The following is a 26608-nucleotide window of genomic DNA, read 5'->3' as shown; positions in this document are numbered from 1 at the left end:
TATAATAATAAAAGCCTAATATGCTAATTAGACTGGACAGCCGAACGACCTTCCGGACGTCATTCCGGACGTCTTTCCAGATGTAGCCACAGTGGCGGGGGCCAAGGCAGAGGTGGTCAGGGGCGATCAGGCAGGCAGGCAAGCAGCTAGGGATGATCAGGCAGGCAGGCGAGAGGTTAGGGGTGATGAGTTAGGCAGGCAGAGTGGTTAGGGGTGATCAGGCAGGCAGGCAGGCCAGTGGTTAGGAGCCAGTGGTCCTGGATTACAAAAGGGATGTCCGACTGCCGGTTTAGGCCCGATCCCAGGGGCAGTCAGATATCCCACAAGGCGTCCCGGGTTGTGAGAGGGTACAGGCAGGCTGAATTTCGTGCACCAGGCCTCTAGTATGCATAAAAGTTCTGTGGTTAATCTCTTCCCACCTACCCCACCTTCCCTCTCACATTTGTCAATCTGTAGAACAGCCACTTTTAAAAAAATATATATGTTTTAATTGACTTATAGAGAGAGGAAGGGAGAGGGATAAAGAGATGGAAACATCAATGAGAGAGGAACATCATGTATCGGCTGCCTCCTGCATGGCTTCTGCTGGAGATTGAGCCTGCAGCCTGGCCATGTGCCCTGACAGGGAATTGAAACAGCGACCTCTTGGTTTCTGGGTCGATGCTCAACTGCTGAGCCACACCAGCCAGGTAGAACAGCCACTTTTAAAGTGTGGTCTGCTTTGTCTTGACAGGCTGTCTCTGAGACACTGTTCAGAGGTTCACAAAGTGAAAAATTTTTTCCTAATACGACTGAGACATTACGTCAGAAAGTTTTATCATGATAAGAAAGTAGCTTTTATTACTAGGTTACTTAATATGTCATGAGGAATGGATTTTGAATTTTATTAGAATGCCTATTAAGCATGTAATAATTTTTTCCTATGAGCCATTGACTTATATTAATCTAATAGATTTTATTAATTATTATTTCTTGCATTTCTGGGATAATCCTTATTTATCTTGTTTTAATGCAGCATTGGATACTGTAATTAGAAATGTTGTGTTTTATTTTCACAGGAAGACTAGTATATAGTTTTGTTCCTTAACCCTTCTCATTATCACAGTTAGACCACCTTCATAAATGGAAAAGGACCGTTTCCTGCTTTCTCTCTTGGAAATTGTTTTTCCTTGAATGTTTAAAAAATGTATCTGTAAAACTATGAGTTCCACGTTTACTCATGATTACTGGCCTATTTAGGTTTTCTTCTTAAGTTATTTTTGCTTATTTATACATGAGATTTCCTCCCCCCCCCACCCCCAGAAAATTACCCATTTAATTGAAATCTTTCTAGTTTCCTTATTTTACTTGTATTCTCATTTTATTTCCTTTTAATCTATATATAGTTGTTTTCATTCTTTCATTAGACTTACCTTTGGCTTGCCTACTTTAATTGCACTTTTTTCTTCTTTATTATTTCCTTCTTCCTGCTTCCCTTAACCTTGTTTGTGTTTGTGTGTGTGTGTGTTGATGTTTAACTAAATTTCTATGTTAAATATCCAAATCCTATTTCATTCTTCCTTGTTTCATAGTATATCCATTTAAATCTGTTGAGTTGCTATGCTACCCTTTTCAGGAAAACAAAACACGTAGTATTGTGTTTCAGGGTTAATGTGCAAACAAAATAATGTTCTTTTGACATCTTAGGATTTTGTATGGGCGAATGAAGAATAAGACTGGGAGTAAAACTCAGGGGAAATCTGCGTCAGGCACCCGCATGGCCATTGTTCTGAGGTTCCTGGCTGGGACCCAACCAGAGGAGATCCAGATATTCTTGGACCTACTGTTTGAACCTGTGAAGCACTTCAAGAATGGTAGCTGTCAACCTCCTGACACTCTGAATGTGTGTTGTCTGCTGTAGACTTCTAATGTCTCAGGCTAGGTGTCCGCTCTTGGTATCTTTCTGATGGGGTTGCTCCTCGAAACCTCATTGGTGGTCTTTTTGGCTGAAATGCAATTCATTTTAAACTTTGATTGGATTAGATGGAGCTCACAGTTGATCATAGCTGATAGGCACCCATGAGTTAGGAATCCCCTGATTAGAAAATGTGTATTTTGTTATTGCTGCTGTGTAGTTAGGCCACTTGAGACATACAACAAATAGGCTTCTCCTTAGAATCTTAAAGCATGCTACAAAATTAAACTTAATTGTCTTGGTATTATGCATTCACTGAGTCATTCATTTACTGAGTAATGATTTGTTGAATTTCTCCTGTAACCCAAAACTCTGTTGGAAATAGAGTATTTATAATCTCTGCTCTCACCTCATAGTCTAAATGAAGTGGGTGTAATAAGTGTATTCAGTGAGCTGTAATGCTTTGTGGTATGTTCTCTGGTATGCATGTTAGTAATTAGTAATAATAATAATGGCTAACATTTATTGAGTGCTAACTTCATGCCACATGTTATGACGGGTCCCTTTACACTATAAAGGGTTCTCAACCTTCCTAATGCCGTGACCCTTTGATACAGTTTCTCATGTTGTGGTAACCCCCAACCATAAAATTATTTTTGTGCTATTTCATAACTGTAATTTTGTTACTGTTATGAATCGTAATGTAAATATCTGATATGCTATATGTGTTTTCCAATGGTCGCGACCCACAGGTTGAGAACGGCTGCTTTACAGACAATTCAGTTAAACCTTAAAACAACCATATGAGGTATCATTAACTTTTGCCCCCATTTTATAAATGTAGAAACTGAGGCTTAGAGAAGGAAGTATTTTGTTCATGGCCCCTCAGCTAGAAAATGGTTAGAATTCTAGTCCAGATCTTTTTTACTACAGAACCTCTAATCCAGTTTCATAATTGCGTCAGGCAAACATATACTAGTATATTTATTTGTAGGATAATGTGTGGCATTTGTTTTGTATTTTTTCTGTGAAAATGGATCCAGCAGTTAAGAAGGTTTTCACTCAGTATAATGTTGCTCTGTGAGGGAAGCTGGCTCTAATGAATACGAGATTTTGTTCAATGTAATAGCCTCTGGTTAAAAGGACAGCTATAAATGATACTCTCATGGATGGAACACTTAGGTATGTGAATCAGCGAGCTATCATCTCATACCATTTGGTTAGAAGTAAAGCTCAAGCATTAAAAGTTCAATTATGAAATAAATTTATAAAGGACTATTGTTTCATTTATTTCCCAAGGGCTACAAGAAAAATAAAACATTTGATTCTCAGCCCCCCAGGAGCTTATAATGTAGCCAGATATTTTCTGTGAAATTCTGAAGTCAGCATAGTCAGTGGAAGCTGAGAGAGAAAATGCTGGGAGAGTTTCTAGATGGAATAAAAGACTATTAGTAGCTTGCATTTTTGAGAATAGTATAAGTAGGATGAGAATTGGGCTTAGACCAGGGGTGGGCAGACTTTTTGACTCGAGGGCCACAATGGGTTCTTAAACTGGACCGGAGGACCGGAACAAAAGCATGGATGGAGTGTTTGTGTGAACTAATATAAATTCAAAGTAAACATCATTACAGAAAAGGGTACGGTCTTTTTTTTTTTTTAGTTTTATTCATTTCAAACGGGCCGGATCCGGCCCGCGGACCGTAGTTTGCCCACGGCTGGCTTAGACACTTAGTTCTGTCACAAGTTTCTTACTCTTTTATCCCTCGGTTTCCTCATCTATCCTATATAATAAAAGCCTAATATGCTAAGTGTCCGGTTGACCAGTCCACCTTTCAACCAATCAAAGTGTAATATGCTAATGATATGCTAAGGCTGCTCAACCACTCACTATGATGTGCACTGACCACCAGGAGGCAGACGCTCCCACCGGTAGGTTAACTTGCTGCTGGGGTCCGGCCAATTGGGACTGAGTGAGATGGGCCAGACATGCCCTGGAGCTATCCTGCGGTCCCTCCCCATCTGGCCAACCTATGTCTCTCCTCCCTGGCCCCGATCATGCACCAGTGGGGTCCCTCAGCCTGGCTGCACCCTCTCGAAATCTGGGACTCCTCAGGGGATGTCGGAGAGCCTGTTTTGGCCCGATCCCACAGGCCAGGCTGAGGGACCCCACTGGTGCACGAATTCATGCACCGGGCCTCTAGTAAAGAGATAATATTAGTGAAACCTAACATACCTAGCTCATTGAACATTTGGTAAGGATCAGAAGGAGAAAATCAATGAGGAAAGTATATTATCATCTATAGATTACTATAACAATAGAAAATACTGTATTACTGAGGGAAATTGAAATGAAGCTATAATAACAATGATAACAATAAGCTGTAACAATAACAAAATAATAACAAACTACTATTGCCTTTTACATGATACCTCTGTTCCTCTGTTTCCCTAGGAGAATGCCATTCTGCAGTTATCCAGGCAGTGAAAGATTTGGATTTGTCTAAAGTTCTTCCTGTAGGTCGCCAGCATGGTATCTTAAATAGCCTTGAAATAGTATTGAAGAACATTAGCCATCTGATCAGTCCATACCTACCAAAGATCTTGCAGATACTGCTCTGTATGACAGCGACTGTGTCACACATCCTTGACCAACGAGAAAAGGTGAGAGAGATTCTCTGTATATGCTTTTGGGGGCGCTAGTAAGAGTCTGTGTTGTATTTGGGAAATTGGTTGGAACTTGAATACCTCACGTCCTTCCAGGTTAAATCTGTCTTATGCAAAGTGTCTTTAAAACAGTTTTTCATATAATGGAGATCTTCATTGTTAGCAGTATTTATGTATGGTCAGAAAATGCAAATTATATCAAGTGTATATTTTAAAAGGATATGAAATAGAGAGTGAGTTCTATATGCATCTCAGAAACCAAAGTCGGGCAGAGCAGAGTTGAGCTGATGTTTCTTAGATTTTAATTTTAGGAGCCTAGAGATGAAGGACATCTTCCAATTCTCATTTATCCAGACAGCTAGAGAATGAATAGAGTACTGTTAGCATTGTCCTTGTTGTTTTGACAGAGTTACCCAGAGCTCTTTTAAAAGTAAATGCTTGATTGCTGTACTTGCTGTGTTTTGACTACAGATAAGAAGCAAGGCCAGGCAAGACAAGCCAGCTAGCCAACTGCAAAAAACAAACAAACAAACAAACAAACAAAAACAACTTCATAAAGTGCTGCTCAGTAAATATTTTCTGAGTTGTATTCAAGACAGTAGTTAGTATGCTCTGTTGCAATAGGTGTGTGAACATAAGTAAACTCTGGAGTTCAGGGAAACTTAATATCTTTATGGGCTAAAGCAGGGGTGGGCAAACTTTTTGACTCGAGGGCCACAATGGGTTCTTAAACTGGACCGGAGGGCCGGAACAAAAGCATGGATGGAGTGTTTGTGTGAACTAATATAAATTCAAAGTAAACATCATTACATAAAAGGGTACGGTCTTTTTTTTTTTTTTTTAGTTTTATTCATTTCAAACCGGCCGGATCCGGCCCGTGGGCCATAGTTTGCCCACGGCTGGGCTAAAGGCTTCTGGAGAAAATAGAACGTGAAGTGAAAATTCAGACTCAGATTTTTGCTGTGGTTTCTCAGCTCATGATAAACAGACACAGCTTTAATTTGGCTGAAGTTTCATTTCTTTTATGGAGTTGCCTGGTGAACTGCCTCTCAAATATGGCCATGATAACTGAAAATTGACAGCCAAAATTTATGCTGCTTTTGGGGGCTGTGCATAGATATAAATCTGCTTTAGTAATGAAATAATATTCTCTGATTACCAAGATCCAGAATGCACCTTCCATTTCGGTAGGCACTGTTTTGTTTTCCTCTTTTTTTTCAGTCATTACTTCAGCAAATATTAATTGAGCCCTACTCTGTGTGTGGCACTGATCTAAGCACTGGGGATGGAGAGTGAACAAAGCATTTGTCCCTTTCCTTGTTCAGTAAATACTTATTTCATCTGTGCTGTCTACCAGGCAATGTTCTAGGTGGGGAATTAGAAAGGTAAGGACTCAGTACCATGTGGAGAAAAGTGAGAGGAAAATAAAATGAGACCCATTTATAGATCTCTAAATGTCATTCTTTGTGGAACTCTCTCCTGTCTAGTACCCTCTTCCCCGTGAATTGTAGCTATCTCGGCCCACCTCCTCAAACCCCATGGCTCTGTCTTCTCATCTTGGAAAGATGACTGGACTTTGCCTTCTCACACTGATGCCTGACACTCCTCTCCAGGCGAAATGATGGGGAATGTGTAGGGCTCACCTCATCTGTTACTTCTCTATTGGGGCTTACTGTCATCTGCTGCCTGCTGTCCAGTGTCTGAAAATTATTGTTTCATATATTCTGGCAAATTGTCTAGTGTCAGAGAGGGTAGGCTAAATCTGATCCCTGTTGCTCCATTTGACTGGAATGGGAAAATCGCCAGAAAGGAACAGGCAGACAGTCCTCCAACTATCATTGGCTGGGAGTCCAGTACCTTGAACAGAAACCTCCTGGTACCTGGGGCATCAAGAAGAGTCCTCGGCAGGGGATTGCCTCAGGAGTGGACCCAGATTAGTCCTGGGATTAAGGATGCTTTGGTGCCACCTTATAAAGCTGAAAAAGACCACACTTTTCCCAAGTAAATGAACTGCATCCCAGAACAAAACTCAAAAACATTCAAATGATTTAAAAAACAATAAAATTCACAGTGTCTGACATTCAGGCAAGTTTTACCAGGCATCCCAAGGAGGAGGACAATTTTATGCATGATGAGGACAAAAACTAGTCAATAGAAGCAGACCCAGAAATGACACAGATGGTAGAATTAGATAGAGACTTAAGACAGCTATTAGAAACACACTCCATATATTCACAAAACTAGAGGAAAGCATGAACATGTTGAGGAGAGACATCAAGATGTGAAGAATTTAAAATAAAATAAGAGAATGTGGTAGGGAGTGACCAAAGTGGGGGTAGATGGGTGCTGCTTTAACTAGGATGGTCAGGATCCTCACGCAGGAGGTAATATTTGAGTTTGCACCTATTAGTCCATGGGAAGAACATTTGGGGCAGAGATCATGATTTGTAGCCTAAAGTCCCTGAGGTAGAACAGCCTCGGCCCTTTCTGAGAACAGGGCAGAAGGACGAGGTGGCTAGAGCACAAGGAGCAGGAAGAATCGTGTAGAGCTCAAGAGGCAGGTAGGGCCTTATGGGCTGTGCCAAGGAGTTGGCTTTACTTCCAAGTGTACTGGGAAACCCCTGAGAGGTTTGTCGTAGGGGGGATGATAAGCTCAGTTGGATGTTTTAAAAATATCACTTTTATTCCTTTGTGGAAAATAGACTGTGCAGGGGCCAGGAGTGGAAGCTGAGAAGAGGTCTTGGAGCCCGGGCTGGTGTGGCTCAGTTGGTTGGAGCACGACCCATGCACCATAGGGTCAGAGCAGGTTCAATCCCTGGTCAGGGCACCTATGGGAGGCAGCTGATCAATGTTTCTCACATTGATGGTTCTCTCTCTCTCCCTCCCTCCCTCTCTGAACTCAATAAAATAACCTATCTTGGGTGAGAATTAAAGAAAAGAGAGATTTTGGAAGATTCTTTATGTTATGAGGATGATAAGAAGCATTATGTAAAAATTCTCTTTTATGCCTTATAGCGAGTGACAGTGACTTTATCTCTACATGGATACGTTAAATGCTGAATGGTTAAAGGTTTTTTGTTAATCCACACCCTAGGATATTTTTTTCATTGAATTTTAGAAAGAATGGAAGGGATAAAGGGAAGAGCGGAGAGAGAAACATCAATATGAGAGAGACACATCAATTGGTTGCCTCCCACACATGCCCCAGTCGGGGCCGGGGATTGAAGCTGCCACCCAGGTACGAATCGAACCCATGACCCTTTGGAGCACGGTCCAACTCTCTAATCACTGAGCATGCCAGCTAGGGCTGGTTAAAGGTTTTATAAACCCTCTGTAAGTCTTCCGCCTTTTTGGTTAAAGTAGAAGTCAATCAGTAATACAGCCTTGCTCCTGTGTCAACAATCAGTAACTCAGAGGATCATTTGTGCAATTTCACAGTTCATTAGTCAGTGAGTTGCTAAGCTTCTTGACAGGTAGGCATTTTTCTTATTTTTAAAAAAAATTCTTGGACAAATCCAAAGAATTCTTTGAGGTGCTATAATGAATTATTGCACAGTAATATTGCTTAAATAAGTTAAAGTTCTACCTTTGTGTGTTTGAACTACATTACACATTTACTTTTGGATCTTTCAGATCCTCTGAGGTATTGACTGGTACTCAGATGTATATTGTGAGGGTAGCTTTGGTTTGGCTTTATTTTTCTTTACATTTAAACAGTGGAGTAACTTGGAAACATACATAAACTCAGGCCTGTTGGTTATTCCTCTAGAAACTAAAGTCCATAATTGCTTGCTTGCAGGATTTTCCTCCAGTTTATCCAACAGTTAGCAGATTGGGCAGCTGGTGCTATAGTTACAGAAGTGAATGGAACACACAGGTCCTACCCCACAGCGAGGGGGCTTGGTAGTGCGGTTGGGGAAAAGGTGGAGGGGGTCTGATTTGATACCGTGTTTGCAAGGATTAGTTTCTCATTTGCTCCAAGGGATCATGATACCATGTGGGTTTTTTTCAAATATCAGTAGTTTTTATCTTTCATCAAACATGATACAGCTGATAATTTTTGCCATTAGAATTGAAGCAGAACAGAATGACTTGTAACTGTGTCACCTTATCCTTGCCTGTCATTTCCTGTCTTTGTGATTTGTATAAGGAGATAATTAACCAAAAGTACATGGTAGAAGCTTGCTGGGTATGTGAAATATCATGATTCCTCAGACTTACACAGCAAAATAATGGTGTCCTTGTACCTATTCACTTGAATTGAAAATGTGCACTTCCCGATTCAAATACCTCTGTTGATCAGAATATTAGGTCTTCATGAGAAATAACTTCCCTTTTAGTTTTTTCATAAGACCTTGGCCATAAGATTTGATATTCATTTATTAGAGCATTTGTGTTGTCTTGAGAAATTTGTGTTGTCTTGAGAAATTTCAGGGTGGTTTTTAGATTTTTATGTAGGTAATTAAAGTCATATGTAAAAATAAGTTGCCACTTATAGATCCAGAGTCCACAGTATATTTATCAAGTGGAAAAACATTTAGGGGTTGAGTCTTAACCCATGTGTTTTTGTTTTGTTTTAATATATATTTTTATTGATTTCAGAGAGGAAGGTAGAGGAAGAGAGAGAGATAGAAACATCAGTGATAGAGAGAATCATTGACTGGCTGCCTCCTGCACACCCCACACTGGGAATTGAGTCCACAACCCAGGCATGTGCCCTAGACTGGAATCGAACCCAGAACCCTTCAGTTTACAGGCCGGCGCTCTATCCACTGAGCCAAACTGGCTAGGGCCCATGTGTTTGGATTTTACAAATTCTGTGCTCTGGAGAAATCTCTCTGAGGCCTTTTTCTCTCTCTCTGCCTAGCCTAAACATCTTCATCCTTTAAAATCCATTGGAAATTCTGCCTCTTCCATGAAGCTTTACCCTTCTCAAATTTATAATTCCTCCCCTCTCAGATATCTTCGGCATTTTCAGTCTCACATAATTTAATAAATTTTCCTTCATTAAGTTTTTATGTATATATATACTTTTAAATCCCTAGCCAAGGATATGTTTATTGACTATAAAGAGAGAGAGGGAAGAAGGGAGAGAGACAGAGACAGAAACATCAATTGGTTGTCTCGTATAAGCACCTCGACTGGGGATTGAATGAACCTGCAACCTGGGTATGTGCCCTAACCTGGAATTGAACCCAAGACCTTTCACTGTACAAGATGAAGCTCTAGCCAACTGACCCACACTGGCCAGGGCCTTCAGTAAGATTTTAAGCTGAGGTCAGGACTATGGCTGTCATGCCATTGGACCCAACAGTGGGACTCAGTAAATTGTTCCACTCTGAGCCAGAACCAAATGCCTTCCTATTTGTGATTTCTCTAACTCCATAGAGAAGGAGATGCCCCGAAAAGAAGCAGTGTCTGTCACAAAAGAAGGTGCTGTTAATTCAGACATCCACCCACTTCAGCTTTGGTGCCTCTAAAGAGACACATCTTGTTTTCTTACAAATTTTTCTTTGAATTACATATTTCGAGATCTTCCCTTGCCTTATCAGTCACCACAAAGTATTTCACTGTATAGAGAGAGCATAAAATCTTTAGCTAGTTCCCTAGACTGAGTTTAACAAGAATAATTTAAAACTCCTAATTTTAACCAAGGTAATACACACACACACACACACACACACACACACACACAGAGGAATGTGACTTTAATTTGGAATGAAGGTTTAATATATTTTTCCCTAATCTAAGGCTTTGTGATGCCAAAAAAAAAAAAAGTTTTCTTTTGTTGAGAGTATCTGTTCATACAAAGAAATCAGGATTTTATTTGAGACAATTACTTGAGTAGAGAAATGCAACAATGTAGAACACAAAACAGCTGTTCCAGTTGTGATTTTTGCCCCTAAGGTATGCTCCACTGTGATTTTACTGGGTAGTGATAATAGAGCACATCTCACCATTTGATTTTTTAGGTCTTTGCTTCCCCATCTTGTCCAATGAGAAAACCAACATGACTTGCACAGTTGACATTTCCGTGTGAATCAGAACCAAAGTCAACAGACTTAATAAGATTTCCAGTTTGATTCTTAGCTGTCTGAGCTAGAGCGCCTCCCTGAGAAGTCACTGATTAAAATGATGTATGTATTTTTTTAATAGAAGATCTTTGCTTTACAGATACAGCTGAGGTTTATCAACCCCCTGAAAAATTTAAGACGTCTTGGAATCAAAATGGTAACTGATATCTTTTTGGATTGGGAGTCCTATCAGTTTGGAACAGAAGAAATTGATGCTGTATTTCATGGTGCAGTTTGGCCCCAGGTAAACCTTGTTGTACATTCTGCCTGGATACCTTTGCTTCTTCCTTTGTTGTTACTGCACCAGCAGAGTCTACACTCAGACATGAAAGAATGCCTGTCCTGGTCTTTTATTTCTGGAAGTTTCAGAACTCTTTCTTTGCCTCCACTACCACCTGAAGCTCAAGAGCTAGTTCCTGCAATGCCATGGCAGTTATTCTTAAGGCTAATTTGAATATGATTGTGTCCCTTACACAATATATAACTTGTAGCACCTCACATGATGTGTCTCTGGATGTTGAGGGGAAATACACAGATATTTTTGTCACACGTTTCCTTGTGTGATTTCTCTGCTTATAACCACTTGGTGACAGTTAAGGTTACTTATTGCTAAGAAGACTATAGGAGAGCCTCGATTTTAGCAGATTTCTAGCTGCTTGAGCTCTGTCATCTCTGACCAGTTGAACTTAAGCTCCCTGGTTCCTTTCAGGCATCTAGCATTTCCATGCACCACTTTTGCCATTTTTCTTGTGTAGGTGTTATTGGATTACCTTACATTTTCCTCATTCTGTCCTTTAACTGTTCATCTCTCTGCCTTCACTCTTTTATCCTTTGGTGTGGTTTCCATGTCTGTTCTGCTTTTTAGTTTTGTTTTTTCTAAATTCTGTATATGTTATTATTTTGTATTCTGTTTTTATTTTGTTCCTAGATCAGCAGGCTTGGAACTGAGAGTCAGTATTCTCCTACTCCTCTGCTGAAACTAATTAGTATCTGGAGCAGAAATGCAAGGTATAGCCTCCCCTCTCCCCCTTTTAAAAAGAGCAGGTAATTTAGCCAAGGGCACTAATATGACTTATGGTCTTTCCATGCAGTGAACTACTGTAGGTGCAGTTAAAGAGAATAAGGCAGCTGTATCTTAAAATACATAGTTTAAAGAAAACATAGTTGCTGAACAATATCCTGTATAATAAAGAAGTAATATGCAAATTGACTGCCATGCCCTCACACAAGATGGCCATCAGGGGAGGGCAGTTGGGGGTGACCAGGCTGGCAGGGGAGGGCAGTTGGGGGCAACCAGGCCAGTAGGGGAGGGCAGTTGGGGGCAACTAGGCCGGCAGGGGAGGGCAGTTGGGGGCAACCAGGCCAGTAGGGGAGGGCAGTTGGGGGCAACTAGGCCGGCAGGGGAGGGCAGTTGGGGGCAACCAGGCCAGTAGGGGAGGGCAGTTGGGGGCAACTAGGCCGGCAGGGGAGGGCAGTTGGGGGCAACCTGGCTGGCAGGGTAGGGCAGTTGGGGGCGACTTGGCTGGCAGGTGAGGGCTGTTGGGAGCGACTGGGCCTGCAGGGGAGGGAGGGCAGTTGGGGGCGACCAGGCCTGCAAGGGAGGGAGGGCAGTTGGGGGAGACCAGCCCTGCAGGGGAGGGCAGTTAGGGGTTACCCGCCCTGCAGGGGAGGGCAGTTTTGGGCGATCGGGCTGGCAGGGGAGTGGTTAGGGAGCAATCAGGCAGGCAGGCAGGCAAGCAGTTGGGAGCCAGCAGTCCCAGATTGTGAGAGGGATGTCCGACTGCCGGTTTAGTGAGATCGGGCCTAAACTGGCAGTCGGATATCCCCCGAGGGGTCCAGATTGGAGAGGGTGCATGCTGGGTTGAGGGACACCCCCCACCCCACCCCCAGTGCATGAATTTCATGCACTGGGCCTCTAGTTATAGTATAATTCAAGAAAATGCTTATGCATGTATGCAAATAGAAGATGAAATAGAAAATGTCTAGAAGGACATATGAGAAGCTGTTGATTTTACTGTACCATGTGGAGGTTTGGGTGAGCTGTTTTTGCATGTATCACTATGTCATGAACATGTCCCTGAGTCATTAAGTAGTTTTCAAAAACACACTGAAGAAGACCTTGATTTCTTCCTCAGGAAACCCAGTTACATTTTTACTGGTAGGAAAGGCTCATTTATTTCCCAATGAGGATGCACTTTCATATCTTGTTTTATTACTGGATATTTGCAAGCAGCATTCCATAGGCACACTGGAGAAATGTTTTATGTTTGTGTAATTTTTATGCAAAGGAGCCACAAAGGACTTTCATGATAGTGACTCAGTTTTATGTTAGTTGGGTCCTTCACAAGGTATAGATCTGCATCACTGGATGCCACTCATTGTCTTCTGCATTTTCTCTCTCATTTTTGTTTGGAGTAAAAATAGAAGCTACATAGTTATAGAGGAGGTGAGTGGCAGAACTTTATTTTTCTTTTCTATTTCACACTTACCTGGTAGAAATCTTTAGAAGGGTGGACTTCTCTTGAATCCTCCACAGCAATAGATATGCCTGTGCAGTTGTGTGTAGAATGAATGTTTCAGAACCACTTGATGGGAATGTTACTCTTCAATAAATTTTTATTTTGAAATATGGCTCCAGTTTCATAGCGTCAGTCAGACATTGCTTACAACTAAGGTTAAATTATCTTAGAAATTAGGTTCATTCAGGACAACAAAAACTTGCTTACTAATTAGAGTGATCATAGCCCAGCTGGCATGGCTCAGTGGTTGAGCATCGACCTGTGAAACAGGAGATCACAGTTCGATTCCCGGTCAGGGCACATGCTCAGGTTGTGGGCTCCATCCCTAGTGGGAGTTTTACAGGAGGCAGCCAGTCAATAATTCTCTCTCATCATTGATAGTTGTATCTTTCTCTCCCTCCCTCTCTGAAATCAACTAAAAAAAATTTTTTTTAAATAGAGTGATCAGCCCTAGTTGGTTTGGCTTAGTGCAGTGGTCGGCAAACTGCGGCCCCTTGAGTGTGGCTCTTCCACAAAATACCACGTACGGGTGCGCACATACAGTGTGATTGAAACTTCGTGGCCACACTCAAGGGGCCAAAGAGCCGCATGTGGCTCGCGAGCCGCAGTTTTCCGACCACTGGCTTAGTGGATAGATCGTCGGTCTGCGGACTGAAGGGTCCCTGGTTCAGTTCTCAGTCAGGGCACATGCCTGAGTTGCAGGCTCAGTCCCCAGTAGGGGGAGTGCAGGAGGCAGCCGATAAATAATTCTCTCTCATCATTGATGTTTCTATCTCTCTCCCCTCTCCCTTCCTCTCTGAAATCAGTAAAAATATATAAAATAAAAAAAATAAAAGTAGAGTGATCATAGAGTCTATTGTCCAAACTAAAACATTCCGGAGGGTGAAGAGATGCTACAAACTATTAAGCCATAAATTGGAACTGTTCTTGGCCACTCTCTTAATAGCTGCTCTGGTTCTGGCCACCATGACCCCTGAATGGTTTAGTCTTTTCCTCCCCTGAGCTCTTTTCTCTCCTGGAAGACCCTGTGACTACATACTGTCTTTTTTTTTATTTTTTTTAAATTGATTTCAGAGAGGAAGGGAGAGGGGGAGAGAAACATTAATGATGAGAGGGAATCATTGATTAGCTGCCTCCTGCACACCCCCTGCTGGGGATTGAGCCAGCAACCCCTGGGCATATGCCCTTGACCAGAATCAAACCCGGGACCCTTTGGTCTATAGGCCGATGCTCTATCCACTGAGCCAAACCAGCTAGGGCGACATACTGTCTTTATTACACTCTTCTGTCTTTAGAGCTTACCTGCCTAATGCTCCTTGAAGGCAGAGACCATTTTGTATTTATTGTATCTCCCTCCATAGAGGGTTACCCCTCTTAATCCACAGTTAGTCATTATTCATTGCATGTGATGAAGTGCTTAAAGTTGCTGCCTGAGCCGTACACTCAAGCATAGAGCATACCCATGTGGGCTTCAGTTCTGTTGTTCAAGAGGCACACTTAGAAGTGGCATCGGATCTGATGGGCTCTTGCTAGGATCTTGCAATTGAAAGCAGTTCTCTCACCTTTTCTGTTTAAAAACATCTTAAGATAACCTACAACATAGTGGTAAAAGTCATCTCTGAAGCCACACAAATCCAGCTTCAGGTTCTAGCACCACTGTATGTTCTTTGGCAAAACTGGCCTTCCTGAGCCTCAGTTTGCCACCAGTAAAATGGAAATAATAACAGTACCTACCTCATTAAAAATATGTAAAGCGTCTTCTTGGTGCCTGTCTATACTGTGCCGAGTATCTATTGGACAAAGATGTATGAATATAATCTTTTAGAACTTTTCTATCAGTGTGTCAGTACTAAGTATATTAAAGTGCCTGAGGTCTTTTTCCCAGTGATGATTGACCTTCCTACTAGTAGTTAGGATTGCGTGTCTGACTGTAAAACAGCTGATGATTTGCCCTCGGCTGGAATGCCTCTGTGCCCTCCACCCAAGCTGGTGCGTTTCATGGCCCAGGATGCTCTCATCATCTGAGAGTCGTTCAGTATTGGGCATGGACTCATCCACCTCCCCCGACAGATGGCCCTAATCTCTGAACAGTGCATATCCTGACACAGCAAGGCTTATCATTGAAAAATAGCCAGTCAACAAAATATTTGTTTAGACTCTGGAGATTCATGGTTCTAATCTCAGCTCTACCACTTATTAGCTCCATGGCTTTGGACAAGTCTGTTTCTTCATCTGTAATATAGAGATAATGATACTACCTCACAGAGATGTTATGATACTTAGATGAGAAATGTGCATAAAGTGCCTATGAATAATGTCGGTGAAGTGCCTAACATTATTATCCATTGAATTTTAGACTTTAATTTCCCTTTTGAGTATCTTATTAAGATTAATATAAACACATATTTGTTAAACTGACTATGAAAATTCATGTAGAAGATATTTTTACAAATAAGCATTGAGAAATAAGATGACTATTTCAGTATTTCTTTTCCTGCAGATACTTCCCTTTTCTGGCTAAACAGAAACCAGGGCACCCAGAATGTGACATCCTGGTCAATGTTTTTGCGATTCTCTCAGCAAAGAATCTCTCTGAAGCCACAGCCAGTATTGTGATGGACATAGTCGACGACCTTCTCACCCTTCCTGATTTTGAACCCACAGAAACAGTCTCGAGCTTGCCCGTGACTGGATGCGTGTACACAGAAAGTGCAGACGGTATGTGTGCTGCACCAGGCAAATGATTCTTAGACCTTTGAGGTAGCATTTGTTCCCTCAGAAAGGAAAAAGTCAGTAGAATTTGACTTTTCTTTTCTTTAGAAATGGATACCAATTTATATAAACTGAGTTTTCTTTGCAGTGGTAGAAATTCAGGTTACTCACGCTCCAGAAAGCACAACTATCCTCTGGAAAATGATCAAATGATTTTCACTGTCATGTCTCTGAATTGTTCCTACCATATTGTGCTAACAATTCTTTCACCACTAACAAAAATGGCTTAAGGGTCTCGTATCAACTTTTCATTCAGCCATTTTGTCTAAGAAGAAAGTTATTTAATTTTTAGAGTTGAAATTTATTAAACTTGCATAGTAATTGAGTGCTTCCCTTGTCTGTCATTATGAAGATACTGTACAGTTATTCTATAAGAGAGTAGTTAATTAAAATCAAAATATTTGTCACCATTTATTTCAGAGTCTATCACAATAGGAGGACGATTAATTCTACCTCATGTACCTGCAATTCTCCAGTATCTCAGCAAAACCACAATAAGTACAGAAAAGGTGAAAAAGAAAAAGAACAGGGCACAAGTCAGTAAGGAACTTGGCATTCTTTCCAAGTAAGTGATACGTATTCTTAAAAGATCACTTCACCATCCATGGTCTTAATTTTTTAAAATTATATCTAGTTTTCAGTTGTTTTAATGTGATAATAAGAAACTAAAAAGATTTTCAGTATTTTTGAAGGCCCTTTATTTTTAAGTTAGTGTAGAATTCTGTTTCTCTGCTGGAGTATTCATTTTAAACCTTTTATGGCATCTGCCTTCATTTAAACATAAAAGAGAACAGACTTCAAAATTCTAAAGTAGACTAATAGATTTGCTTGTTTCACCTTTGCATGTTTTGTTCAGTTAAAAGTTTTAGTAACATGAGATCATACAGTGTTTTTGTTTCTTAAAATATTTTTACTGATTTTTAGAGAGAGAGCAAGGGGGAGGGAGAGAAAAACATCCATGTGAGAGTGACACATCAATCAGCTGCTCCTGTACGCCCCCTACCTGGGATGGAGCAGTAACCCAGGCATGTGCCTTGACTGGGAATCAAATTGGCAACCTTAGTGCATGGGACAACGCCCAACCAACTGAGTCACATGGGCCAGGGCATAATCATATAGTTTTTATTTTGTTTTACTTTGATTGATAAAAATAATTAATTTAAAAGAATAGTTTGTTTTTTTAAGAGTTAAGATCTCGAAAGGGTTTTTAAAGATTCTCTTTGGCAATAGACCTAGTAGTATATAGTTACGATTTATATAAAGAGCAAGGTTGGTAAACCTGAGTACAAAACATGATTCTATCTTAAGCTTTAATTGTTTTAGGACTCAGTTGTTGAAACTTTATTTATTCTTTGATACTTTCACCAACATCAAAAAGTTGTATGTTAGAATCTTCCAGGAACTTCTTCTAAACATTTCATTTATACTATTGTATTTCTAAATTATGTAGAGTGGAAACCACACTGAATGCACTGGTTAAATTTTAGCACAGGCTCTGTGGTAGTGGGAAGATGATAGATCAGGCACCGAAAAGACCAGTGTTTGGAGGGCCTGCTCTGTCACTTCCCAGCTGGATGACATCAACTTCTCTGAGTCTCGGTCCTCTGGGGAAAGTGGAGCTAATAAGTCCCACATTGTAGAGCTATGGTGGGAGTTAAATTGAACTACTTTTTATAGTCTTAAACAAGTCTTGGCACTTAAAAATGTTATTTCCTTGTAAAATATGAAATTACTAATGGCCAGATTGTAGCATTGGAATTTACTTTAACCCACCTAAACAATCAGACATTACAAAAGAAATAGAATAGTAGCCGTGAGCCTGAAGCTGGAGAGAAGAGTGGGCACTGCTGAGAACCGAGTTAGACTTTGTATACAGGCACACATACTTAGTCATCTGTGACTTTTGTCACTGATGTTTTCTACAGAAAGTTTTAACTCCTTAGAGATATAAGCTTAACTTGTTTGTTTTCCTTACCTATCAATTCTTTTCCTTCTCTAGGATCAGCAAGTTTATGAAAGACAAAGAACAGAGTTCTCTCCTCATTACACTCCTGCTTCCCTTCCTCCACCGTGGCAATATTCCTCAGGTATACACACAGGACGTGACTTTGCCTTTGAAGTGATGCTTAATTAGGGTTATTTGCAAACAGTAATTTTATTGGTTAGATTCTGTGATGTATTTGCCTTCAAGCATTTATGAAAAGATTTATACAGAATTATAAACTTGAAAATAGAAGAGAAAAATTGGGACAGAATTTTGAGAATGGGGAGACATCATCTACTGTAACAGTATAAGTGTCAGCCCCTTTTTTCCTTTGCTTAGCTTCTCATCCATCTCAGGATTTTGTTTTTCCTGACTTTGATCAATTACAAATCTGGAACCCAAGAAGTGCATTGTGTAATCTCAAATACGGATCACAGTGGCAAAACTGAACGAAAAGTCAGACTGTTTAAAATATTCAGACATAGCTAAGAGTTTCTCATATGATTTTCAAACCCCAATTCAGTCTGATTAAAAGAGTCTTCCTGTGGCTCAAACTCATTTGCCAGGCCTTAGTAGTTATACTGGGCATCTACTATATAGTAATTCTGTTTAAAAGACCACAGACCTGGGCACAACCAGAGGCGTAAATTCTTCACCAAGCTCATGTTTCTTGGCTCTTTTTGACTTGACAGTAGGAGAAAAGTTGTTTGAAGACCATGCATATTTTCTATTAGAATTAAAGGAAGAAACTGTTAATGGACATTACTGTGGGTTTTATGTTAAAATGCTAAGAACTTTCAAAAGACTATGGAACAGCTTTTCCAATGATGAGTTTTACTTCTTATTCATAATTATTTGTTTTGTGTGCTATAATGTATTAAAGCCAAGTTGACCAGTTTTATAAATTATTGAAATGTAATTTCTCTTCCTATTTCTTCCTAAGGATACGGAAATCGATATTCTGGTGACAGTGCAGAACCTGTTAAAACACTGTCTGGAGCCCACGAGCTTCCTCAAGCCTCTGGCAAAACTCTTCTCGGTGATTAAGAACAAGCAGTCGAGACAGCTGCTTTGTACAATTTTCCAGGTCTGTGATACTCATTTCCACCTGAATCACCTCTGTGAGTGAGAGCAGGGAACCGAGGGGTAGTGGGCAGAAAAGTTAAAGTTTTATTCACTAATGTACTGTTTTCATTCCTTTTAGACTCTTTCTGATTTTGAGAGCAGGTTAAAATATATTACTGATGTTGTCAAGGTAAGAAAGAAAAACTTTATTTCTCTTTTGCTTCAAAAGTGTTATATCATTTTTGTTTACTTAAGTTTTATATATCTTCACTTACATGGTTCCAATGGCATTTCTCACAGCTTAACGCCTTTGATCAAAGACATCTTGATGATATCAACTTTGATGCTCGCTTCTCAGCATTCCAGACCATCACCTCTCATATTAAAGAGATGCAAACCGTGGACATTAACTACCTAATTCCAGTTATGCATAATTGCTTCTATAATTTGGAGGTAGGTTTTTATAGCAAAACTTTGCCAATTATTTTTTATTGTTTTGATAATACAACTACATGACTAATTTCTTAATTTGTGTTTTGAGGAGGACAAGGGTTTTTTAGTATAAAATTTATTTAAGTTGTGGAATATTTTGTTTGGCAAAGACCATATTGTTATTCTCATGATTTGAAAGACTGAGATCTAATATAATAATAGAGGAATATGCAAATTAGCCGGGACGCTGTACCATCACAACCAATCTATAAGCTGCGGAGAGCTACTTTCCATATTATATTAGTACATAGAATTATTTGGGTGTTTTCCTGTGTCCAGTTAGGAGACATGTCTTTAAGTGATAACGCCAGCATGTGCTTGATGAGCATCATCAAAAAGCTAGCTGCCTTGAATGCCACGGAGAAGGAATATAGAGAAATCATTCATCGTTCACTCCTGGAGAAACTGAGGAAAGGATTGAGGAGCCAGACAGAGGTATTGGGATTTGTAGTTGTTACTTTTTCTCTTAAGTTTGTTATGTTTCTGTTTTTCTCTATTTAACTACTTAGAAAAGCAGTCAGGCCTAGTACATTTAATTAAAATACTTAATTATGTAATACTTACCAAACATTTAGGAGGGGGAATGGAACAGAGCAATCCCTTTTGATGTAGCTTGTTTTTATAGTGAGAATGTTTTACTTTTTTAAAAAAAATTGATTTTTTTTTTGTGTGTGTGTGGGGGGGGTTGTATTATCTAGGAAGCAAATTCTAATAAAACATTTTTTCTCAACTTGGTATTTTCAGAGTGTTCAACAGGATTATACCACACTGCTTTCCTGTTTAATTCAAACCTTTCCCCATCAACCAGAATTTAAAGATTTGGTACAGCTTACTGATTGCCATGACCCGGAAATGGACTTCTTTGAGAATATGAAGCACATTCAGGTAGAAAACATTTCTGTTTTTTTACCCTGCCTATAAAATATGCAGTTCACAGGTCTGTCTCTTTTTAAAAGATACATGTTAATTTTCCAAAAAGTTGTGAATGTCTCATTCTTGGTCTTCACGATATCAATCAAATTTGTGTAGGAGATGATCATTTTCTGGAATCTGACTTCCTTGGTGGTATCACAAACCACACTAACAGTGTTATCTTTCTCTGTCATTTTTAAAGAAGCTTACTAGCCTTTGGATCCATTGTTAAACAAGTGCTATGGATTATGTCTCTGGAAGCAAGTCAAGGCACAGGTGTTTGCTCATGTAACAAGGACTGTATTGTACTCCTTAATCTTTCCATGGCAAAGGAACATGATACTGAAATGGAGTTGGCTGTAGGTGAGATTATTCAGTAACTAATTCATATTTTATCTAACTCATAGATCCATAGGAGAGCAAGAGCCTTGAAGAAACTGGCAAAACAACTAACAGAAGGCAAGATTGTGCTGTCTTCTAAATCTCTTCAAAATTACATCATGCCTTATGCCATGAGTCCAATTTTTGATGAGAAAATGCTCAAGGTAAGGCATTAAATCTAGAAGCTGGTAAATCTCTACCATGACACGCTTTCCAAAATGTCGATGGGGGAATGGCATCTAAATTTCGTGGCATCCATATTGATGTTGTCACCATAATTAGAAGGTTAGAAGAGTTTTAAAGCCTTAGAATTGTGCATGGCACATAGTAAATGCCCTGTAAATGGTGACTATAGTTTTATTTTTGCTATTATTAGCTCATAAAAGGCCAAGCACAGAATATTTCCCCTGTTAGCAATGATCACATTACTAAGATCAGCTGAGTAGTTGTCTTCCCAAGTGGCTCATAAGAGACGAAATAAAATAATAGCTACTTTTTCTTTAGCACTACACCAGATACAGGCACTATTATAAGTACTCGAATACATAATATTACTTCTTGCTCACCACAACTCAACCCTGTGTGGTAGACACTGTTATCACTATTTTACAGAACAGTAAACTGAGAATAGATGAGGTTAGGTAACTCTCTCAATGACACACCGTTTCAGAACTAGTATTTGAACTTAGGACTGTCTTCGCCATTATGCTCATAGTGCGTAGAACAGTGCCTGGCACGTTGTAAGGACTTGGTAAGTATTTACTGATTAAATAAATTAATGAAAGATAGTACCCAGAAATTCAAGTCTAATTTCAGCAATATAAGGATTTGTGACTTGAATTTATACTGGATTGATTACATGGTCTTATAAAAGGATAGATTTGCTCTGTTGTTTCAGGGTATTAAAAAATTTTTAAAGAATTGCCTAAGTAAATAAAAGAACACTCCTTTAAATTCCAGTTTAAAGAGCCAGTAAATACAATCAACTTGGAGTTTGATGGCAATAAAATAAGAAAGAGATATAGATGGGAAAAATAAATTATATTTAGGTTTAGTTGGCGTTAGCATGGTATATCTTTTTATAGTCTTATTTTTAACCTGTGACTTAACACTTAAAGGCAATATACTTTTTAAAAATATTTTATTGATTTCAGAGAGGAAGGGAGAGGGAGAGAGAGATAGAAACATCAAAAATGAGAGAGAATCACTGATTGGCTGCATCCTGCATGGCCCCTCCTGGGGATTGAACCCACAACCCTGGCATGTGCCCCCGTAATCAAACCATGGCCCCCTGGTTCATAGATTGACACTCAACCACTGAGCAACACTGACCAGTGTACTTTTGAATGTTGAGCAGTGCAATATATAATTAATTTTGACATTTGTCAAATTTTACAGTCTGTAGGGTTGAACCTATCAGGGAGGTCTGAATGGAAAGAGTCTAAAATGTATTAATGTTTTTCAATTAAAGGAAGATGAATTGACAGCATCTTTTCTTAGGGGGTGGGAATGGAGTATAGTTTGAGTATCCTTTTCTATAACTGTTAATCATCTATTGTCTAAGCTTTTTAATGTACCACATTAGCTCTATATTTTATTTGCAAATGCTTGCTCTATGTTGATGCTCTCGATTTGTTTTACAGCATGAAAATATAACCATTGCTGCCACAGAGATTATTGGAGCTATTTGCAGACATCTGTCTTGGTCAGCCTATTTATATTACTTGAAACATTTCATTCATGTCTTACAGACAGGACAGATCAATCAAAAATTGGGTGTCAGGTATAGTCAAACTTCTTATTTTTGTTAAATGTAAATTTTGGATTATTTACTGAAATCATTTTTCTATAATGTAATTTTACTTTTACATTGTATTAGTGAGGTTATGCTCATGTTTGTTAAAGTCAAAAATACCTAAAACCGGTAAAAGTAATTCAAATGTTTATATATGTTTAAATTGCCTCTCCTTTTTAATCATCAAATGATATTATTAAGCAAATAAATATTTCTGTCTACCTTTTTTTAACAGCTTGCTAGTAATAGTATTAGAAGCATTTCACTTTGACCACAAAACTCTTGAAGAACAAATGAGAAAAATTCAGAATGAAGAAAGTAAGTTTTTAAAACTTTCTTAAACTATATTGCCATTCCATTTTTGGATACTTCATAATAATTAATTAAAGATTTACCCAGAGGAAATTCAACTTATTCCTTGTTTTTACTCTTGTAGCAGTGTGTCAGGCGGAAGTTAAAATGAGTATACTTGTAAAAACTTATGTACTAATAGGGAAGGCCAGTCTAAGTTATATAGGTGAAAAATCCGAGCTGTAGACTATTTATATGGAAATCCAGTATTATTGCCATCACATTTGGAAAGAGCAGTAAGCAATGAATGAAAAGGAAAGAGCAACAGTTAATGAAATATTAAGTAGATACAGTAAGGAACACTAAAAGTAGATATTTGACAAGATTATAAATGGACAAGCCTCTGGCAAAGTTGATCAGTGGAAATAGAAGGCATAATTAACAATATTGGGAACTTTAAAAGGTCACAATGAAATGAAAAGGTAAAGTATTATGATCTCGGTACTTATAAATTTGAGTACTTGGCTGAAACGTACAAAATCTAAAAACAAAATACAAAAACTAACTTTAGTAGAAATAGAAAAATCTAACCACTAAAGACATTAAGTCTGTAGTTAAAAACCTCATGAAGAAAATGCCAGCCTCAGACTGTTGTATAGGCAAGATCTGCAAACATTCAAGAAATGGATAATTTCAACCTTAATACCAACTGTTTCAGGTGATTGAAAAAGAGGACGCCCCCACTAAGTCATGAAGTTGCTATAACTGGTTAATGCAATTTAACATATTAGCATACAAAAAGTATTGATCATCTAAATATACATAAGGGAAATATTGATTAAACTCAATATCTATGTATGATAAAAGTTAATATCAAGCAAGAAATAAATAGAAATTGAGTTAGCCTGTTAAAAGATTTCTTTTAAAAACCTAATACAACATCATAGTCAATAATAACGGATTAAAAGTCTTTGCTTTAAAACTAGAATGAGGCAAGGATACCTACTACGATTGCTCATGTCGAATATCAGTCTAGATTCTAGCCAGCACAGAATAATAAGGAAAAGAATGAACACTCAAGTAGGCCAAGGTATCTGTCCTAATTGTTTTTGGCTAAAGATGTTGAACTATTCTAGCCCTCGTTTGCATTCCTCTACATTCTTCCTCAAAATTTTCTAATTCTTTGATTCACGGTAAAATCATTCTAGAACCACACTAATGAATAGAAAAGACTGGTTTGAACGTGTAGGAACTATATGTGTTTTAAACAATTAATGTATTAAAGCCCTTTAACAGTATGTTTAGCCAGCTGAATCTGCATTTTGCATATGTAGAAACATTAGAAATTTTAAATACTTAATTTGCTTAACTATCTCTTCCTAGATATGACTGAAGTTTAAAGCATTTTTTGAGCACCTACTATGAACTGGGATTTTATAGACATAATATCCTTTGTCCTCATAAGAACCTTACAAGCACTGTAATTATTAGTTACCCAATATTTTTTATAAGAAAAATTAAGATTAAAAAATGTAAAGTAACTTTCCCAAAGCCACACAACCAGTAAACAAAACAAAGACTAATAATTAACATGTTTTGAAAGTCAATGAAGTATCAGAAATATATTTTAGGCGCATTATAGCCTTCATCTCATTTAATCCTCACAATAGCCGTGCAAGGTGCTGTCTGCATTTTACTGGTGAAGAACCCAGAGCCCACTTGGCTTAAGGTAACTGACTGTGGTCACATGACTGGTTAGCAGAGCCAAGGCTGGACTCAACCCACAATGATGTGCTGCCTGATTTTCTTTAATAAACAGAACCTTAATTGTCAGTATACTTGTCTCTATTCCTCATTAAACTCTAAGCTGTGAAAAAAAAACAAAAAAAAACCATAATCCCAAAACCCTCTCATTTACTGTGATTTCTTCAGCACTTATCTTGCCTGCCCATAGTTAGTGACTAGATGTTTTTTATTGGATGTTGGTAGAAAAGACTACTTTAACACAACTGTGTTGTTTCCTTATTTGATTTAAGATGCCTTTGCTGTTTACTAGATATGGACACAACAGAAGCGACTGAGTTGCCAGAGCCTGAAGCCATGGAATTAGAGCCAATGGATGAAGAAGAGATGGAAAAGAGATGTAAGAGTTTGTCAGATGGCAACGAAGACGTAGGAAACCCTGACCCAGCTGATTGTGAGGAAACATCAGCTAAGGAAACCGAGTGTGTCACCAAGTCCTTCTCTTCCCTTCCTCGGAATAAGGAAGAATTGGAGAGAACAATTAAGAATATTCAAGGAGCCATAACAGGGGATATCCTTCCCAGGCTCCATAAATGCCTGGCATCTACGGTAATTATTCTGCTTGGGGCCCAGCAGGTCTGTGTGAAGCAGGGTGTTTGTGGGGCCCTGTCAGCGAGGCTCTTAACTATTATTGATTGATGTCAGCGTTTGGATTTTCTTTTATCTCAACATTTCACAGTTCACTTTCTTTCTCCTCTAGTCATCTTCGGGTTCATCTCCTGCTGCAGCTAGGCAGTAATGTTCCTTCTTCATTATGATTTCACCTGGTAGATAATATGCTTTTCTATCTCTGAAATAGATAGTGACTCCCATTTCTAAAACAGGTTATTAAAAATTACTGTCTGTTTCCCTTTTTTCTTTCTTGGCTACTTACCTGCTGTTCAAAATTATCTTCCCCCTGGTTAACAGGGATAACTTTTAGCAGTGGATTCTCATGATGCCATAGCCCTTCCTACTCAGTATAAAACATGGATTGGCAAACTGTGGCCATAGGCTGAATCTAGCCTGTGGCCTATTTTTGTAGCTAAAGTTTTGTTGGAACACAGTTAAACTTGTTGATTTACATATGGTCTGATTCTGCTTTTGCATTACTACAGCTGAGTTGAGTGGTTTCCACAGAGATCAAACCAAAAATACTTATTCTCTAGCCCCCTAAAGAAAAACTTTTGCCAACCCCTGGTGTAGAATATTAACTTGGTCATTTTATATCTTAGTAAGTAGCTTTATTTGAGACACTATATTTCTTATGAACCAACAATGTCACTCAAACACTTGAAAGTCCCAATTGATACATATTTTATAGGATTTTTGTATATTTCATAGCAGTCTTAACCCACAGTAGTGTAAACTTGGCTTTATTTTTTTCTGATTGCTCCTTTGAAAAACATTGCATTGCTATTGTTTTTTCAATTTCTAAAGGTTTATTCTCAAACTGCATAATTTAGTTTGTTTTCTAAGGCATTACACTTAGAAATGGACATCAGTTATATCAAAAAAGCTTCTCTTTCAAATGAAAGATTGTAGTGTTAGTGGGTCTCTGATCTATTTATCTTCATTTTAGTTTAACCTAAATTTTTCTTACAGACTAAACGGGAAGAAGAACACAAACTCATAAAGTCCAAGGTTGTGAATGATGAAGAAGTGGTTCGAGTTCCTTTAGCTTTTGCCATGGTTAAACTAATGCAGTCCCTTCCACCAGAAGTTATGGAAACTAACCTCCCAAGGTATGTTGTGTGACAATCGCAATAGTTCCGTGAAAATCACAGATTGCCTCTTTCTTCCTAACTTGAAAGTCTTTTATCGGGAAGAAGAGAAGTACTGTCACAATTTGCTGTGCTTGACAATCCTAAGTGGGAAATCTGGGTTATGGGCAATGAATAAAGAAAAGGATGTTTATATTTTTATTTGCTTCTGGGGTTTTTTGGTGTGTTTTTTGTTCTGTTTTTTTGATTAGTCATTTTT

The 26608-nt window shown here is 38.9% G+C and overlaps 1 protein-coding gene across 1 annotated transcript in view; it reads left to right on the top strand.

Moving 5' to 3' along the window:
• The window catches only part of UTP20 (UTP20 small subunit (SSU) processome component), a 76363-nt gene extending 49980 nt beyond the window's left edge, over positions 1-26383 (top strand). Inside the window, exons 26-42 of the mRNA XM_005882368.2 lie at positions 1687-1853; positions 4347-4555; positions 10733-10876; positions 11561-11640; positions 15652-15869; positions 16344-16488; positions 17923-18010; positions 18851-18994; positions 19112-19162; positions 19273-19425; positions 19744-19899; positions 20209-20349; positions 20784-20921; positions 22401-22540; positions 22788-22870; positions 24900-25195; positions 26231-26383. Coding sequence (XP_005882430.1) covers positions 1687-1853; positions 4347-4555; positions 10733-10876; positions 11561-11640; positions 15652-15869; positions 16344-16488; positions 17923-18010; positions 18851-18994; positions 19112-19162; positions 19273-19425; positions 19744-19899; positions 20209-20349; positions 20784-20921; positions 22401-22540; positions 22788-22870; positions 24900-25195; positions 26231-26383 — 2506 coding nt within the window. The remainder of the gene's footprint in view (positions 1-1686; positions 1854-4346; positions 4556-10732; positions 10877-11560; positions 11641-15651; positions 15870-16343; positions 16489-17922; positions 18011-18850; positions 18995-19111; positions 19163-19272; positions 19426-19743; positions 19900-20208; positions 20350-20783; positions 20922-22400; positions 22541-22787; positions 22871-24899; positions 25196-26230) is intronic.
• The last annotated feature ends 225 nt before the right edge of the window (positions 26384-26608 follow it).

The sequence above is a fragment of the Myotis brandtii genome, unplaced genomic scaffold (genome assembly GCF_000412655.1).
Source record: "Myotis brandtii unplaced genomic scaffold, ASM41265v1 scaffold708, whole genome shotgun sequence".
Classification (NCBI taxonomy): Eukaryota; Metazoa; Chordata; class Mammalia; order Chiroptera; family Vespertilionidae; genus Myotis; species Myotis brandtii.
Note: the sequence above shows the minus strand (reverse complement) of the source record. Positions and strands in the feature narration are given on the sequence as shown.